General features: G+C 42.7%; 1 protein-coding gene across 1 annotated transcript in view; it reads right to left on the bottom strand.

Moving 5' to 3' along the window:
• Positions 1-18,690, bottom strand: part of CFAP58 (cilia and flagella associated protein 58) — a 295,728-nt gene that overhangs the window by 234,407 nt on the left and 42,631 nt on the right. The window contains exon 6 of the mRNA XM_029610343.1: positions 3,077-3,159. Within this exon, the coding sequence (XP_029466203.1) occupies positions 3,077-3,159 (83 nt within the window). The remainder of the gene's footprint in view (positions 1-3,076; positions 3,160-18,690) is intronic.

Here is an 18,690-nt window from a genome sequence, read left to right as displayed (position 1 = left end):
TCCATGCTGAGGGTGGGTCTGGGAGCAGGCCACGCACTGAGATTTCACCTGAAACCTCCATGGGCTTCTTGTTAATGGAAGGCACTGTGAGGAGGTGTTCCCATATCCTAAGCAGCAAATCCTTAAGGATATCATATATTAAGACTGCCCCGATCTCCTTAGGAGGTTCCACAAACTGGAGGATCCCAAGCATTTTATGCCTGGCATCCTCCGCCATCAATAACTAAAGTGGGATGGCTTCCAGCATCACCCTCACAAGGCCTGTGAAGGTTAAGTCCTCGGGCGGAGACTTCCTTCGCTCTTCTGGAGGAGATGGAAGACCTTCAGAGACCTCGGAAGAGGAGTCCGAGTTATCATCCCCCCCAGGGGTCATAGGGACCCCTCATCCTCACTGTAAACAACAGGGGATGGGACCCTGGGTGCTCTGACCTTGTCCAGAGGTACATGCACTGGCAAAGCTGGATGGGGGTGCTACAGGCCTCGGCATATCTGCCGACCTGGGAGGAGCTACTTTCTCTGAGAAAGCAAATCCCCCGTTAGTAGGTATAAAGCATACCTGTGAAGTGGCCATGGATGTTGTGGGGGGAGCTTTCCCCGTGGAAAATGTGCTTGCAGACCCATGGGGGCAAAGTGCTCGAGGGCCTGCCAGCACCCTGCAGGGTTTCAGAATTGCCTCCACTACGCATAACTAATATAGTTGACTATTGTTAGTCAATTAACTTTATCCACATTTCAAAAATTAATTCTTGGAAGGTCTAGAGTTCAGAATTGTGATGCAAGCTCTGTCATTAAAAAAAAAAATGAATATACAGTTATGCTTTTAAATGTGCCATTATCAAACAGAAAATTACTTATTTTTTATTGCCTTCCATTTTTAGGTGCATTCCATAATGAAGGAAATGTGCTTATTGGCGTGGCACGGTCTGTTCTTCTGTACGCACTGTCACACGTGCACGCATACATGCAGATACGATTACGCATAGTGAGAGCGGACGTGGGTGAGCACCTCCAGAGATAGCAGGGGTAGCAGTGGGGAGCGCAGCTCTGATCCCAGTGCCAGCGTGACGACACCCCTTTCGCGCCAGGGCAGCTCCTGCAGGTCACGGGCACACGGCAGCGACCTGTCAGCTGGGGGTTTGGTGCTGCACTGTCAGTTCCATGGCTGCATCTCCCTCCCACCGTCCCCCCAGGGCACTGTCACGTCATCCCATCCCCCATCCCTACAGTGCTGGAAGGTGCTACATTCGTGCAGCATGCACTTTCTGACTTGGTTTGTTTTGTGTTTTCATGACTATGACTTTTGCATTCCTTTCTTTCACACTGATCTAGTACCTCCTAACAAGGTGCATGGTCAATAAGAGGTATCTTTCTTGGTGTCAGAGTACCGCCTCCTCAGCTTTACGCTGCCATCCTGAAAACATTCAAAAATTCTTATCGGCAGCCATTCTGGGAAGCAGAGAAATGCCTCCTACTAACCATACAAACAGATGACAGGCAAATAGAAAAAATAACAGTACTCTGGAGACAGATTTGTTAAGCTTTGGCAAACGTGCAACAAAATCGAATAAAGGAAACACTGGGGAATCTCTCCAAACTTTTAACTCCTGCTGCAGAACTGGGGTTTTGCGAATTAGTTATCCACTTCCTGACACAACAGTGCACATCTCCTCACAAGAGGTGTTTAAAAGGACAGTCAGCGTGGTAACACGGGGAATTTGAAAATCTCTCAAATGTAATTCTTCTGAACTCAGTATTATTTTATGATCTCCTACTTACTTTTACTTTGAATTTCTTTTCAGGGCCAATATTCAAGCAATCTAGGGACCTAACACACTAACCTTGAGCATCCTATTAGCGGTCTTCAACTTGGCAAAGTTGGGATTTTTTTTAACCAAGCAGGCTCCTCCTGCTTCTTCTGGGCTTCCAGCTCAATCAGAACCAGAGCTGCAATCTGCCACCAAGAGCTTTCATTCACGACTACCTCCCTTATTGTTATATCCCTTTCCAATTCACATCAGTCCAGTGCTTTCAGTGACGGTCCTTGGCTGGGGTACAAGCACCAGGACTCCGGCTGGACCACTGGAATCACGGACCTAACTCCAGCCACTAGCTATCGCCATTGATTGTGCAATGATTGTGGCTCCCTCCTTCCTCCCCCCTGCTGGGGCTGGAGCTGCCTCTGCAACAACCCCAGCCCTGGCTGACCTCTGGAGCGGAAGGCCTGTGCCGAGAATCAAACCCAAGACACCTCCGCTGGCAAAGTCTTAGCTGGCTGGATTGAAGCCTATTTTCAACCGCAACATAATCAGCTAAGTTGCAAGTGAAAATCAGCTTAACTTAGCCAGCTAAAACTTCTCCGGTTCAGTCCGGCACTTGGCCTTTCAGCACTGTGTCTGTATTTTTGTAAACTTGGTAGTAACTAGTTGAAAGCTTTAGGGTAAAGCTGTGCCGTACCACAATGGTTGGCAGTGCAGCAGCAGAACTATGCAAACCAAAGCAAGAAAAAGACTCAGCAGCGGCTTTATGGGATCTGACTGCACAGGAGCGGGTAGTCCCGTTGTTTCAGCTGGAAGCAAGTGTCAGCAGTTTTCAAATTCCTGCTCTATCCATCCGGACAGTGTCACTTTAAACGAACCAATTTACTATGCAAACATGAGGGTGTGCACAACCGCAGGGCTTTCATCAACCTAGAGTCCTAACAAAATACATGGCACACCTTACTTTTTCATGACACTGGAACTGTTGAAAACCTAACTTGTTGTTAAGTGCCATCTTCCAGGGATCCCTAGTGGCTTTAAGGACATGTCAAACTCTGTTGAACATTATTAAAAACTCTGTGCTCTTTTCTCTGTGATTTCTCCAAGTTAACTTTTGTGGTTGCGGGCAATGGTTTCAATTCACAGACAGAGAAAAGCAGGGTAGAGCCAGCTGTCAAAGGAGTCTGATATCTATTCTTTATCCTGATCTGCCCTAATCTGGTATCTGTGTGTCTGCCTCTGCCGGTCCAAATTATAGATAGCTATCGTGCTCCCAAGGCAGCCCATTTATTTACCAGCCTTTAACAACATGAACTCACCTTATTCAATAAGTCCCTCTCTCTCACAAGCTCATCTATGGCTTTCTTATCAATCTCAGCTTGCTTTTTAGTAGACTCCATTTCTAAAGGAGAGAAAAAGATTAGAAACTGAATTCAAACTGCAAAATTGGCAAAGAGAGTTAACCCTTTAAAAGCAAATGAGTCCTTGTCTCATTTTCTTGCTGGGCATGGGTGGATGTTTTGAATTTTTTCCTTTTAATTGTCAGGGTCTCCCAGGCTATCCCTCAACCTTCTGGTCCAGTCTCATCTTCGAGTCATAATTTCATCCAAATTCTATTACAGTCATTTTTTTTTTAACTGACTGTTCTGACCCAGAATGGCTGCTACCCAACAGAATCTTTGAACTGACCCCTGACCTCTGGCAAGACAAATCCTACACTATCTTCATCAGTACCAGCAAGAAAAGGAGATAATTCAGTAGGCAGTCACAACCTAAAACAATAAAAAACATTGCTGTCTTTCTGCATATTTGTATTTCATTCCTGAAGACCTCCGATCCTCCGCAGTAAGAGCACACTGCAACAGTGCAGGATGAGGGATGTTGTCTGAATTGTTTTTATACTCTGCAGGTCAGTTTATATGCCGCCTAGGACCTTGGTTTAAGCGGCATATAAATAAATACATAAATAAATAAGAGTTGATAGATTCTAAAGTTCTGGAGAACTCCAAGGCCAATATTTAAAAAACAGCATCTTCCACCTTTTAAGAAGCAAGCGGCTGGAGTTCCCCATTTGAATTGTCTCAGATATCAGGGGACAGATTGGACTTAACATCTCTTTTGGAAACTTCAGATAAGATTCCAGCAAAACCCTCCACTCTAAGCTTAAAACAGAAGGCAGGTTTCTGTACAATCCATGCCCAGGAAAGTTACAAATTCCATACAGTACGATAGATAAAACCCCCAAAATAAGATATGTGTAAATAAGCCCTCAGCATTAATTGTAACCTTAGCTTTGGATCCAAAACAGAAAGGGGCTTCTTAAGTTATTTTTTTAAACATCGTAAAGATTTGTTTCTTCAGCTGAAATTTTTGCATTTTTCCTGATGTAGCCAAGATGAGTCAAAAAAACAAAAGGCAATTTCTGTTAATTAATCAGACCCAGGGTAATTGAATTGGGTGCACTGTTCCTTTTGAATTTTCCATGTAAATGTTTAGTTAAATATGCTTCTTACATATTTTTTTTTTCAAACCATCTCAGTTCATGCTTTCCTTCAGAGAAAAATCATTACAACAAGTATAAACTTTGGCATAGACAGGCCTCTATTGTAATTACATCTCGCTCCTGAAGCCTTTTACTGCTTCTTTTTTCTCTTCTCGTTTGGATGGTGAATCTGATCTCCCTTCTTGTGGACTTAAGGCTAGAGTTACAATTTTGTGTTTGATAACTTGGGAAAGATATATTGTGATTTTTCTTGTTCTTTTTTTTTTTTCCTATTGTAACTCTTAGGGTTATCGCTCAAGATCTCTTCACATTTGTACTTGAAAAATGGCTAAATAAAATTTTTTTAAAAAACAGTATAACAGCTAAAGTTGTCCAGATAAGTTATCAGGGAAATTCAGTGGGATAAACGCCCTGCTGAATATTCCTAAATAAAGTTATCTGGGTAAATCTACTCTGATAACCTTGAATATCAGTGTTTAGGTTGCAAAGTTATATGGGTATGAGTCTCCGAATAACTTTAACTTAACCAGTAATATTTATTTATTTAGCATTTTTCTATATCGAACTTCATGGTTAAATACCATATCAGATCGGTTTACATCGAACGGGGGATAGAGAAAACTTGTAACAGAAATGGAACAGTACAAAATAATCAGAAGAGAGCAGTAAGTTACATTAAACAAGGACTATAAACTTGGAGGCTTTACAGCTTAGAAGTAAGAAGAATAAAAGGCCCAAGAAGGGCAATAACTTAAACACAAAAGTTGTAATGGATTCAGATTAAACAGGAAACAATATTATCTGAGGAGTTAGGATAATCATAATAATAGGCAACAAAATAGTAGCATGGTTCCGTAGCTCGTGAATAGGTTGTTTGTCTATTGTGAGTCTGAAGGATCCGAGAAGGCTTGTTGGAACAGCCAAGTCTTAAGTTTTTTTTTGAATGTTAGTAGGCATGGTTCTAGCCTGAGGTCTGCGGGGAGGCTATTCCAGATGTTTGGACCTGCAAAAGAAAAAGCTCGGACCCTAGTCGAGACAAGGTGAATAGCTTTGGTTGGAGGGGATTGTAGCGTTCCTTTATGGATTTCTCTAATTGGTCTGATGGAAGTATGGAGTTTGAGAGGGAATTCAAGGTCAAGATGAAAATAGTTATGGATGGACTTATGTATCAGGGTGAGAGATTTGTGAAGGATTCTGTGGTAGATTGGTAACCAGTGTAGGTTTCGGAGAGTGGGAGTAATATGTTCTCTTCGGTTGGTGTTGGTTAAAATTCTGGCCGCAGCATTTTGAATCATTTGAAGTGGTTTGATGGATGAGTTGGGAAGGCCAGTGAGAAGAGCACTGCAGTAATCTATTTTTGCAAATATTAAGGATTGGAGAACAGTCCTAAAGTCATGTAAATAAAGGAGGGGTTTGAGTCTTTTCAACACCTGTAGTCTGTGGAAGCAATCTTTGGTAGTCGTATTGATCATGGTCTTTAAGTTAAGGCGGTTGTCAAGGATTACTCCCAGATCTCTTACTTGAGTGAGGGTGAGATGATAACTGTGGTGTGTTTGTGGAGGGTGGTTGTCTGGGTTGGAGGAGATAAATAGTAGTTCAGTCTTAGCAGAGTTGAGGACCAGATTTAGGTTGTTGAGGAGATTGTTGATAGATTGAAGACAATTTTTCCAAAGCGAGAGAGTTTTGGTGATGGATTCTGTTATGGGAATCAGAATCTGAACATCGTCAGCGTAGATGTAATGAATGAGGTTGAGACTTGTTAACAGATGGCAAAGGGGAAGGAGGTAGATATTGAAAAGGGTGGGAGAAAGGGAGGATCCTTGGGGGACGCCAAGAGAAGAATTTGTCAATGGCGATTCTTTGTTATTGATCCTGACCCTGAAGTTTCTATTATCAAGGAAGGACTTGAACCAGCTGTAGACTAATCCGGTTATGCCAATGTCTGACAAGCGATCTAGGAGGATGGCGTGGTTGACCGTGTCGAAGGCTGCTGAGATGTCTAGAAGAATTAGAAGAAATGAGTGTCCTTTGTCCAGTCCCATAATAATATGGTCTGTTAGTGAGATGAGCAGGGTTTCTGTGTTGCGTGATTTGCGGAAACCATATTGGGAAGAGGAAAGGATATTGTTTTCTTCTAAGTAATCTGATAACTGGGAGTTAACTACTTTCTCTGTAATTTTGGCTAGGAAAGGAAGATTAGAGATTGGACGAAAATTAGCTAGAATGCTGGAGTCTAGATTGTGTTTTTTCAAGAGGGGTTTAAGGGAAGCATTTTTTAGACTATCTGGGTACAGACCTTGTGTTAGGCAGCAATTTATGATGTTGGTCAGAGGTCCTGCGATTGAGTCTGGGATGAGTAGCAGTAATTTGGAGGGAATGTTGTCTGTTGGGTGGCTGAATGGTTTCTGCCTCTTTAGGATGGATTCGATCTCTTTTGTGGAAGTTAGTTCAAAGTTGTCGAATTTAGCTTCCTTGAGTGTGTGGTTAGAGATGTATGAGGCTGAGGGGTTTGTCTTGGTTGGAAGAAGTGCGATAGTGTTTGAAATCTTCTGTTGAAAGAACAAGGCTAGCTCATTTGCCTTGAATTGAGCCTGTTCGTCTGGTATTGATGGAGGAATTGGTTTTGTGATTTGTGATACATATGAAAATAAAGCTTTTGCATCATATAGGAGGTCATGGATTTTATTGGCATAGTATTGTTTTTTTGCTTTTAGGATGGATGTTCTGTAAAAATGTAAGGTTCCTTTGTATGATGATAGCGTAGATGGTGAAGGGGCTTTGCGCCATCTGTTTTCTTTTTGGCGTAGTTCTTGCTTTATCCGTTTGAGTTCACTGGTGAACCAAGGTTGGTTTCCTTTTTTTGCTGGATTAATTAATTTTGAGGTTGAAGGGCACAGATTGTTTGCTACCTTTTCCGTGATCTTATGCCAGGAAAGCACGGCAGAGTTGGGGTTGGATATATCTAGGTTTGTGAGTTCCTTGGTGAGCTGCTCGCTGAGAATGTCTGAAGCGCAAGATTTTCTGAAGTGAATAGTGGAGAGATGCTGAGTGGTGATAGATTTATTCTTGGAGGAGAGGGTCATTGTTATCAGGAAATGGTCCGACCAGGGGATGGGGGTACATGTAGGTTCCCTAGAGCAGAGGAAATTATCATTGATGAAAATAAGATCCAATGTATGTCCTGCTTTGTGGGTTGGATTATTGATAATCTGAGTGAATCCCATAGCGCTAAGAGAAGTGAGGAGGGCTTCACAATTGGCTGAGAGTGGGGAAGCATCAAGGTGTAAGTTAAAATCTCCCATAATTATGGTAGGGGAATCTGTGTTAATATGTTTTACAATGGTTTCTATAAGGGGGGAGGCGTCAGCATCAAGGGTTCCTGGGGGGGCATAAACTAGCAGTATTTGAAGGAGGTTCGATTTGAATAATCCAATTTCTATTGAAGATTTCAACTTAATAGGATATGATGTTAGTCTGAATTCTTTCTTCGTGGCTAATAGCAAGCCACCCCCTCGTTTTTTAAGTCTGGGAATTGAGAAAAAGAAGATTGCTTGTTAAGCAGCAATTACAGGGGGGAAAAGCTCTCGAGTAGGCCAGGCAGCCTGATCCCCCCACTCCACCACAGTAAGAACAATGCCGGTCCTACTAGTCGATCCTAAAGTCCCCCAAATCCTCCAAATATATTGTGGGCATTTAAACCCGAAAAGCCTTTCTCTTCCTCCCCCTCCCCCCCCCCCCCCAAAATGTCCAGCTCCTGGTGTATATAGCGTGGTACATGACCCACGCTGCTGTCAGGGCAAGGCAGGATGCAGGTTACAAGCTCCCAGTTGCCATTAACGGTCACTGAACGTGGCCGGATACTGAAAACCCACCACTTAGCCAGATAAGTCCCAATTTACCCAGCTCAATGGCACTGACTATCGTGCCCTTAACCAGTACCTTCCACCTTCTATAAAGCAATGGGTTGAAATGCATTCAGAGGCAGATGGTGCAAAATCGGGATTGCAGCGTTTAAGCTTTGGGGATGTCATAGGAGAACATTACTGGTCTAAAGGGTGAGACTTGCAGAGGTAGTGCTCCTTTTTTTTGGTTCTGCACATTCTTACTTAGGTCACATTTGCCTGCTTGCGTGTTTTTTTGCTCCTGATGCAGAGACCAGGGAAGTCAACCAACAACAGAGCGCACCTTACTGCATCAGCTTGTATTTATTTATTTATTTTATTTATTTTATTTACACATTTCTGTCATAATTACAAGCATACCGTTGCTTATACAACGTCAGGGGATAATCCAAGGAAAGGAGACCGTTAAGGAAAAAGCAAAAAAATTCTACTTTTTAAGGGGTACCCACTCTATAGAGATCGCAAATATTATAAGAGGGGAAGAGAGAGAAAATAAGGAGATTGTCAGGAAATATACGACCTAGGAAAAAAAAAATAAGCAGCTATCACTCAGCAGTCATAAATCCTGATCATTATGAATGACGTCAACAGACCTAAGAGAGGATCCATGGATCTTCTTCCAAATCCTAATTTGTTCAGGAAGGTAGGAAACATACTTGACATTATAAAACAAGAATTCAATATTTACAGGGGTAATGTAAAGCAACATGGGCTCCCAAAGCCTTAACTTCTTGTTTCATTGCCAGGAAAAGCTCCTTCTTTCCTGTGTCATTTAAGTCACATCAGGATAAATCCAGCGCCTCTGACCTTAAAAGAAAAGATGAGCCTTTTTCAAAAGTACAATCTAAAAACAGAACTAATACCTTGCTCAAAAGCGAATTGCACAAGCAAAGTAGCTCTTTTTGTACTTCCAAATCCAATTGTTTCAGCAGAGCAGACACATTTAAACCACCAGCCTCAGTCCCTATCCCAATTACCTCTCCAGATTTCTTAAACGGAAGATGAAAAAAATATTACTAATTGGGGGTATTGAATCAGGGGTAAAACCAAAACCTCCACAAGATCATTTTTAAAAAGATCTCTTGAGGAAAAAGCAACAGATTTTGGGATATTCAATATATGAAAATTTAAAGATCTAGTGAAATTTTCAAATTGTTCTGGTTTTTTTTATGAGATATTAGATTGTCTTTTATTATTTTAGAAGCAACAACTTTTAAATCATTAACTTCTTTCTCCAAAGTCTCAACTCTGCCTGCCATTTCTGTCGGAGAAGAATCCTGGACCTGCATTAGTCCATCAACTATCTGGGCCAAACTATTCAGGTCTCTAGAACACTGTAGCCAGTGACCACCGGATGGTGTGGTTCATTATTAGGCCGCAAAAGATGAAGGTTCATTCTAAGGTGAGGGTCCTAGACGTCAGGAAAATTAACTCTCTCAAAATGGGGGAGTGCCTCAAGGAGTCGTTAGCTGGATGGGAGAATCTAGGGGAAGTAGAAGGGCGGTGGACAAAACTAAAAGATATCATAAGGGCAACTGATCTTTTTGTTAGGAAAGTAAATGAAGGGGAAAATGAGGCCATTATGGTTTTCTAAAGAAGTAGCTGAAAAGGTAAGGAAGAAAAGTTAGCATTCATAAACGACAAGAGATCGCAGAAAGAGGAAGATGGGTGAGAGTATCTGGAAAAACTAAGAGAAGCTGGGAAAGTAGTCTGGAATGCAAAAATTCAAATAGTAGAAAAAAATAGCAAATACGGTAAAACGTGAGGGCAAGACTTTTTTTTTAGATCAGTTACTGATAGAAGGAAGTTCAAATGTGGCATTGTGAGACTGAGGTGAAAGGGAGGAATATGTTAGAGGCTGATGAGGAAAAAGCAAAATTACTTAACAAATATTTCTGTTCGGTGTTCACTATGAAAGGGCCTGGAGCAGGACAGTAGGCTCAGGTAGGCCCCACAGTCACCCATTCTTGACAGATGGGCAGCCAACAGGTATACCCCCCCACTCAAACAGGTCATTAAGAAATTCTTTACAATCCAGGATTACAGTGGGCTCTGGTAGAATTAGACCTGTGATGAGGAGACACACAATGTACCAAATGCAAAAAGAACAACAAGCCTTCTCTATATTAAAAACTGAAGAAGTTCTTGAGAAAAACATTGAAGTGTTACCAGCAAAGAGAGAGAAAATACAATGCATGCAGTATTTCAAGATCCATAACCAAAAGAAAAATCTAATTGAGATGAATAACTCTGTCAACAGTGGCACAACTACAAAAAGAAAGAGTGAAGTGAATAACAAATCTCAACTAATATCTTATAAGGAGTCCAGGAAAAGCAATAATCTTAAAGAGAGTACCTGGAAGGCTATGACCACAAATGCTCATAGTTTGGGAAATAAAATCCCAGATCTGCAGGCCCTAATGGCTGAGGCAGAATTGGACATTGTTGCTATCACAGAAACATGGTTCACAGAATCTCATGAATGGGATACAACAATACCAGACTACAACTTGTTAAGGAAGGACAGAGAGGATAGAAAAGGGGGAGGTGTGGCTCTTTATGTTAGAAACAACATCCAAGCATCTGAGCTACAAGGAAGTTGGGGTAAGGAAGAAGCTCTATGGCTCGACCTAAAAAAAGATGACGGAGCGTCCATTTATATTGGAGTGGTTTACAGGCCTCCAAACCAAAAGGAAGAGCTGGACAGAGATCTGGTTGAAGACATCCATAAGATAGGTAAGAAGGGAGAAGTGGTGATCGTGGGTGACTTTAATATGCCAGATGTAGACTGGAAAATCCCATCTGCAGAAACTAAAAATAGTAGAGCGATAGTGGATGCCATGCAAGTATCTTTGTTCAAACAAATGGTGTTGGAACCCACGAGAGAAGGAGCTATACTCGACTTAGTGCTCACTAATGCAGATAATGTCTCAGATGTCCAGGTGGGCGCCCACCTCAGCAGTAGTGATCATCAAACGGTATGGTTTAATATCACTAAAAGAATAGGGAAAAGAACCACAAAGACCCGAGTTTTACAGTTCAAAAACACAGACTTTGAGGAAATGGGGAAGTACCTGGAGGAAGAACTTAAAGGATGGGAGAACGAGAGAGATGTGGATCAACAGTGGACCAATCTAAAAGGAGCAATCACCAAGGCAACTGCTCTATATGTTAGAAATGTAAAGAAAAGCAAAAGAAAATTGAAACCTATCTGGTTCTCAAAGGAGGTGGCTGACAAAATTAAAGCTAAAAGAACAGCATTCAAGAAATATAAAAGATCCCAAAGGGAGGAGCACAAAGAAGAATATTTGTATCAACTGAGGGAGACAAAGAAATTAATCAAGTTGGCAAAGAGTCAAGCAGAAGAGAGGATTGCCAAGGAGATAAAAAATGGTGACAAAACATTTTTCAGATACATCAGCGAAAAGAGAAAGGTCCAAAGTGGTATAGTGAAATTGAAAGGTGGTAATGATCAATGTGTGGAGAGAGACGAAGAAATGGCAGAAATATTAAACGAATACTTCAGCTCTGTGTTCACTAAAGAAGACCCTGGAGAAGGACCATCTCTACACAACAAGAAACTGGAGGGAAGTGGAATGGATATAAATCCTTTTACAGTAGAAAATGTGTGGGATGAGCTAAAGAACCTGAAAGTGGACAAAGCCATGGGGCCTGATGGGATTCATCCAAGGATATTGAGGGAGCTCAGAGATGTTCTGGCAGCTCCGCTGTGTGACCTGTTCAATAGATCCCTAGAAACGGGAGTGGTGCCGAGTGATTGGAGAAGAGCGGTGGTGGTCCCGCTTCACAAGAGTGGGAACAGGGAGGAGGCTGGCAACTACAGACCGGTTAGCCTCACTTCTGTGGTGGGAAAAGTAATAGAGTCACTGCTGAAAGAGAGAATAGTGAACTATCTACAGTCCGGAGAATTGATGGACCAGAGGCAACATGGATTCACCAGGGGAAGATCCTGTCAGACAAATCTGATTAACTTTTTTGACTGGGTAACCAAGGAATTGGATCGAGGAAGAGCACTTGATATCATATACTTGGATTTCAGCAAAGCTTTTGATATGGTTCCGCACAGGAGACTGGTGAATAAAACGAGAAGCTTAGGAGTGAGGGCCGAGGTGGTGACCTGGATTGCAAATTGGCTGACAGCCAGAAGACAATGTGTGATGGTAAATGGAACCTTCTCTGAAGAGAGAGCGGTTTTAAGTGGTGTACCGCAAGGATCGGTGTTGGGACCGGTCCTGTTCAATATCTTTGTGAGCGACATTGCGGACGGGATAGAAGGTAAGGTTTGTCTTTTTGCGGATGACACGAAGATCTGCAACAGAGTGGACAAGCCGGAAGGAGTGGAGAGAATGAGACGGGATCTAAGGAAACTGGAAGAGTGGTCGAAGATATGGCAGCTCAGATTCAATGCCAAGAAGTGCAAAGTCATGCATATGGGGAGTGGAAACCCGAATGAACTGTATTCGATGGGGGGGGGAAAAGCTGATGTGCACGGAGCAGGAGAGGGACCTTGGGGTGATAGTGTCTAATGATATGAAGTCTGCGAAACAATGCGACAAGGCGATAGCAAAAGCCAGAAGAATGCTGGGCTGCATAGAGAGAGGAATATCGAGTAAGAAAAGGGAAGTGATTATTCCCTTGTACAGGTCCTTGGTGAGGCCTCACCTGGAGTACTGTGTTCAGTTCTGGAGACCGTATCTACAAAAAGACAAAGACAAGATGGAAGCGGTACAGAGAAGGGCGACCAGGAAGGTGGAGGATCTTCATCGCATGACGTACGAGGAGAGATTGAAGAATCTAAATATGTACACCCTGGAGGAAAGGAGGAGCAGAGGTGATATGATACAGACTTTCAGATACTTGAAAGGTTTTAATGATCCAAAGACAACGACAAACCTGTTCCGTAGGAAAAAAATCAGCAGAACCAGGGGTCACGATTTGAAGCTCCAGGGAGGAAGATTCAGAACCAATGTCAGGAAGTATTTCTTCACGGAGAGGGTGGTGGACGCCTGGAATGCCCTTCCGGAGGATGTGGTGAAGACCAGAACTGTGAAGGACTTCAAAGGGGCGTGGGATAAACACTGTGGATCCATAAAGTCAAGAGGCCGCCAATGAAGAGTGGGTGACTCGCCAGAATGACAGCTACTGCCTGGAGACAATACCCTTATTCAATAAACATACACATGCTTACTGTGACTTCAACATCGCTCTAAGCTTCAACAGCAAGAGGAAATGTGGAAAAATGGATTTACACTCACAAAGAGGGGAGTAGCTGGCTTGTTACGGCGGTTACTACCCCAAACCAAATAAGCCTGATACTTCACCTTCAATGCATATACAGCATAGTTCTCTGCTTCAACGACAGGGGAGAAGAAAAAAGGGTTCGCACTCACAAAGCGGGGAGTAGCTGGCTTGTTACGGTGGTTACTACCCCAAACCAAATGTGTCTGATACTTCACTTTCGATGCATATCCAGCATGGCTCTCTGCTTCAACGGCATGGGAGAAGACTGATACATCACGCATTTCCAGCATAGCTCCCTGCTTCAACAGCAGGGGAGAAGAAAAACAACCAATAAGGACTGTATAACATAGTCTGGGTAAAACAAATAAGCATGGGTGTAGCTTGCTTATTTATTTATTTATTTATTTAAGTTTTTTATATACCAACATTCAAGACAGAAGTCCCATCATGCTGGTTCACAAGAAACAGGGGTGCAAATATAACAAACTTTACAATTTGAACAATAGTGCAGAAAAGCAGTTACATATAACAAGGAAATCAATAACTTGGAGTGAGAAGGAAAATGAAGATCAGATAATTATATATATGTATAAATAACATTGTAAGGGGTGGCTATTAACGCTATTACTAGCGGAGCGTGTTGATTGATGAGAAGTTACATAATGTTGGAGTTAGGAAAGGCCTGCGTGAACAGCCACGTCTTGAGTCTTTTCTTGAATGTTGAGATGCTGGGTTCCATTCTAAGATCCGGGGGAATGGAGTTCCATAAAGTTGGACCGGCAGTGGAGAGTGCCCGATCTCTAAGCGTGATGTGTCTGGTAGTTTTGGCTGGAGGTACTTGAAGTGATCCTTTGTAAGCATCTCTTGTCGGTCTTGTTGAATGGTGTAATCGGAGGGGGATATGGAGATCGATTGGAGCTAATTGATGGATGTTTTTGAAAATGGTGAGAATGGCCTTGTAGATTATTCTGAAGTGGATGGGCAGCCAATGGAGGTCCATCAAGATAGGGGTTATGTGTTCTCTTCTCCTGGTGTTAGTGAGTATACGGGCGGAGGCATTTTGGACCATTTGCAATGGTTTGGTGTGTGATGAAGGGAGACCAAGCATGATGGTGTTACAATAGTCCAGCTTTGCGAAAATGATTGATTGTAGAATCGTTCTAAAGTCATGTGTGTAGAAGAGAGGTCTTATTCTTTTCAGCACTTGGAGCTTATAAAAGCAGTCTCTGGTGGTTTTGTTGATGTTCGCTTTCAGGTTTAGGTGATTGTCAATTAGAACTCCTAGGTCTCTCACTTGAGTAGTATTTGGTACGGTAGGATGAGTGTGTGTGAGGGGGCTGTTTTCTGGTGTGATGAGTAGAAGTTCCGTTTTTGATGAATTTAGTATCAAGTTGAGACTTGTGAGAAGCTGTTTGATATTTTGGAGGCAGGTTTCCCAGTGAGACAGAATTTTTGCGAGCAACTCTTCGATGGGGATCAGGACCTGAATATCGTCAGCGTATAGGAAGTGTTTGAGATTGAGGTCAGTGAGAAGTTTACATAAGGGTAACAAATAAATGTTAAACAAGGTAGGAGACAAGGAAGAGCCCTGAGGAACTCCTACTGACACGGGGTGAAGAAAGGATTCTTTATTATGAATCTTAACCTTATATCCTCTGTTGCTGAGGAAGGTTCTGAACCATGATAGGGCGGTGCCTGAGATACCTATGGCTGTTAGTTGGTTGATGAGAAGGGAGTGACTGACCGTATCAAATGCAGAGGAGAGGTCGAGTAGTATCAGAAGGAAGGCTTGTCCTTTGTCTACGCCTAGTATGATGTGGTCAGTCATAGAGATGAGGAGAGCTTCCGTGCTTAAGGTTTTACGGAATCCGTATTGTGATAGAAATAGAAGGTTTCCATCACAATTATTTTCCATCACAATTATTTTCCATCACAATTAGTTTCCATCACAAGGTTTCCATCACAATTATTGCGGCGGTTACTACCCCTACTACCCCTAACTAATCAAGCTAGATATTTCAACGGTGGGGGTGGAAGGTAAATAGAACCAAGAGCTAAGAGAAACAGATAAGTATGAGAGAAAAAATGTGTGAAGCTTGCCGGGCAGACTGGATGGGCCGTTTGGTCTTCTTCTGCCGTCATTTCTATGTTTCTATGTTTCTATAAAACAAACACAAATAAGATTGGAAGTGAGGTAAACCTCAACTGATTTTCAGAACAGTGTGTTCATGAGCAGCTAACTAAACTTAAAATAGATAAGGCAATGGGGCCAGATGGGATTCATCTGAGGGCACTAAGAGAACTTAGAGATATCATGGCAGCTCCGAAGGCTGACCTTTTCAATGCTTCTTTAGAGTCTGGAGTAGTGCCGGAGGACTGGAAAAGGACAGATGTGGTTCCTATTCATAAAAGTGGAAGTAAGGAGGAGGCTGGGAACTACAGGCCAGTTAGGCTGACCTCTGTGGTGAGCAAACTAATAGAATGTTGCTAAAACAGAGGGCAGTGCAATTTTTGGAATCCAATGGATTGCACGATCTGAGGCAGTATCAAGTAAATTTTCAAAGGTCCGCTCTTTAATTGGCGCGGATTGGGAGGGAACTGGGGAGGCCCGATTGCGTCGCCGCAAATATTTACTGAAAATCCCCCCCCCCTCCTGTGAGTACCGCCCGCACATGTGCGCAATCGAATGTCAGTATATAAAAAGAATAAATAAATAAATAAAACCATTGGATTTTATAATAGGCATGTACTGGCGCGCGCATGTTATAAAATCAGCACGTCCATGTGCGCTTGCCAGGAACCGCGTGCACATGGACGGCCACACGCTGCTTTTAAAATCGACCCCTAAGGTTTTACCAGAGGTAAAACTTGTCACACAAATCTAATCAACTTCTTTCATTGGGTGACCAGAGAGTTCAATCAAGGGAAAGAGACAGAAGTAGTGTACTTAGATTTCAGCAAAGCCTTTGACACGGTTCCACCCAGAAGACTTATTATGCGCCCTTGGTATGGATCCTAGAGTGACTGACTGGGTTAGAAACTGACTGAGTGGGAGCTGACAAAAGGTAGAGGTAAATGGAGTTTTCTCTCAAGGTGGGGGGGGGGGGGGGGGGAACGTTACTAGCAGTCCTTGGACTGGTTCTTTTTCAACATTTTCATGAGCAAGGAATGGTCTAACGTCTGGCAGCTTAAGATTTAATGCTAAAATATGTAGAGTAATGTACTTAGGATGCAAAACCAAGGGAAAGGTACAGTATTGGAGGTGAAACTTTTTTAAGCACAAAGGAAGAGCAGGATCTGAGGGTAATTGGATTGATGAACTTAAGGCTGCCAAACAGGAGGATAAAGCAATGGCAAAGCTAGAAAGATGCTTGGCTGCAAAGAGAGAGGAATGGTCACCAGAAAAAGGGAGGTGATATTGCCTCTTTATAGGTACTAGTGAGACCTCACTTGGAATACTGTGTACAATTCTGGATATAAAGAGGATGGAGTCGGTCCAGAGGGAGGCTACTAAATGGTCAGTGGTCGTCATTCTAAAGCATGTGGGGATAGACTTAAAGATCTAAACATGTACACCCTAGAGGAAATGCAAGGCAGGAGACATATGATAGAGACATTAAAATATCTCAAAGGTTTCCATGCACAGGAGTTGAGCCTTTTTCAACATAAAGGGGGCTCTAGAATGAGGATTTATGCGATGAGGTTGAAAGGGGTAAACTTGGGAGTAATCTTGGGAAATGTTTCATTACAGAGAGAGTGGAAGTAGTGGAGACAAAAGCAGTATCTGAATTCAAGATAAATGGGATAAATACAGGGGATAAATGCATGGGATAAATACAGGGGATAAATACAGGGGATAAATGCATGGGATAAATACAGGGGATCTCTAAAGAAATGATGAGAATTATAATGCTAAATGAATTGGAGAGATGGGCAGACTGGATAGGCCATACGGTATTTTTCTGCTGTCATGTTTCTATATTTCTATGCTTCCATATATTAATGCATCCAATTTTACCAAAGCTTCCCATATGGAATCAGGAATAACAACCTGGGGTTTTATCATCGGCAAGGAAGGAATACCAAAGATCGTTTGAGCGTTTCCACACATTGTTCCCCGGGCTGTTTCCAACACCTGCCACTCTTCTTCAGAAGTCCTGATCGACTCCTGCTGCTCTCCCAATGGCTTTCCTGTTGGCAAACCATGTATAGAGAACCAGGAGCAGGAGCTGACCACTCTCTTAACCATGCTGGGAATTGGAGTCAGACAGCAAGCAACACAGGCCCTGACTTTTACAGTCTAGGGATATTGATTTGCAGACATAAGGTAAAAAGCAAAGGACTGCTTCTACGGCCAAGTCCAAAAGCAAAGCATGTCAGCATTTCCGGAATTTTCTGGAAGACTCCTCACCCAGTAAAAATGTTGCTAGCAGTAATTTTTTATATGTTTGCCAGTTGCTTGGTTTCTGATGGTAAATATTTCTACCCTTATCATAAGGCATGGGGAGTAACTACACAGGCTATCCTTAAGAGAAACCTGGGTACCCGGTGCAGTAGATATTACTATAAGAAGCTTGCTGGGCAGACTGGATGGGCCATTTAGTCCTTTTCTGCCATTATTACTATGTATGTTACTATGTTCCTGCATTGGCATTGAGCCTGCTCCGCTCTCTTGGATTTCATGTGGGGTGAGAGAGAGGAGACTGCCCCAAAGGAACTGAATATTCCCGAATCTGGAATCTGAGCAGGGCTTTTTCCTAACACCCCCGCTTTCGCTGGGGGGCAAGAGAGTGAAGCCGGTAATCTTTGCCTGGTCCATGGGGGGGAGGTCTCCTAAGCTCCAAAGGATAAGCCCGGATCTTTCCATGTTTATTTAGGAGACATTGTCCAGGTAATTTAACGCCAGCTCTCAGGGAACACTGCTGGCCGCAGTGCATCAGCTTATGGGTAGTGTGTGTTACCCCTTTACGGCCAGAACAGCTCTTCATCAAACACAGTGATGGTAGGGATTGGATTTGCATAGACAGAAATATACTTGTGCGCTTATAAAAACTGCAGCATATGATATTTTGTACTTTCCAACAAGACTAAAAGTAATTCTGTTCTTGTGCATGGCGATGTGCTAGGAACTCGTTAGCAATGCCAAGGTCTGCCAGCCATGAAAGGGCTCCAGAGGGAGGTTCGGGTAGTTCTGCTATTCCTCCACCGAAGCAGCACAGATTATAGTAGCTTGCCATGCGCTCCATGGTTTAAGTTGCATGGGTCG

This window comes from Rhinatrema bivittatum, chromosome 7 (genome assembly GCF_901001135.1).
Source record: "Rhinatrema bivittatum chromosome 7, aRhiBiv1.1, whole genome shotgun sequence".
Taxonomy (NCBI): domain Eukaryota; kingdom Metazoa; phylum Chordata; class Amphibia; order Gymnophiona; family Rhinatrematidae; genus Rhinatrema; species Rhinatrema bivittatum.
The sequence above is the reverse complement of the archived record's forward strand: the minus strand, read 5'-3'. Positions and strand labels throughout refer to the sequence as shown.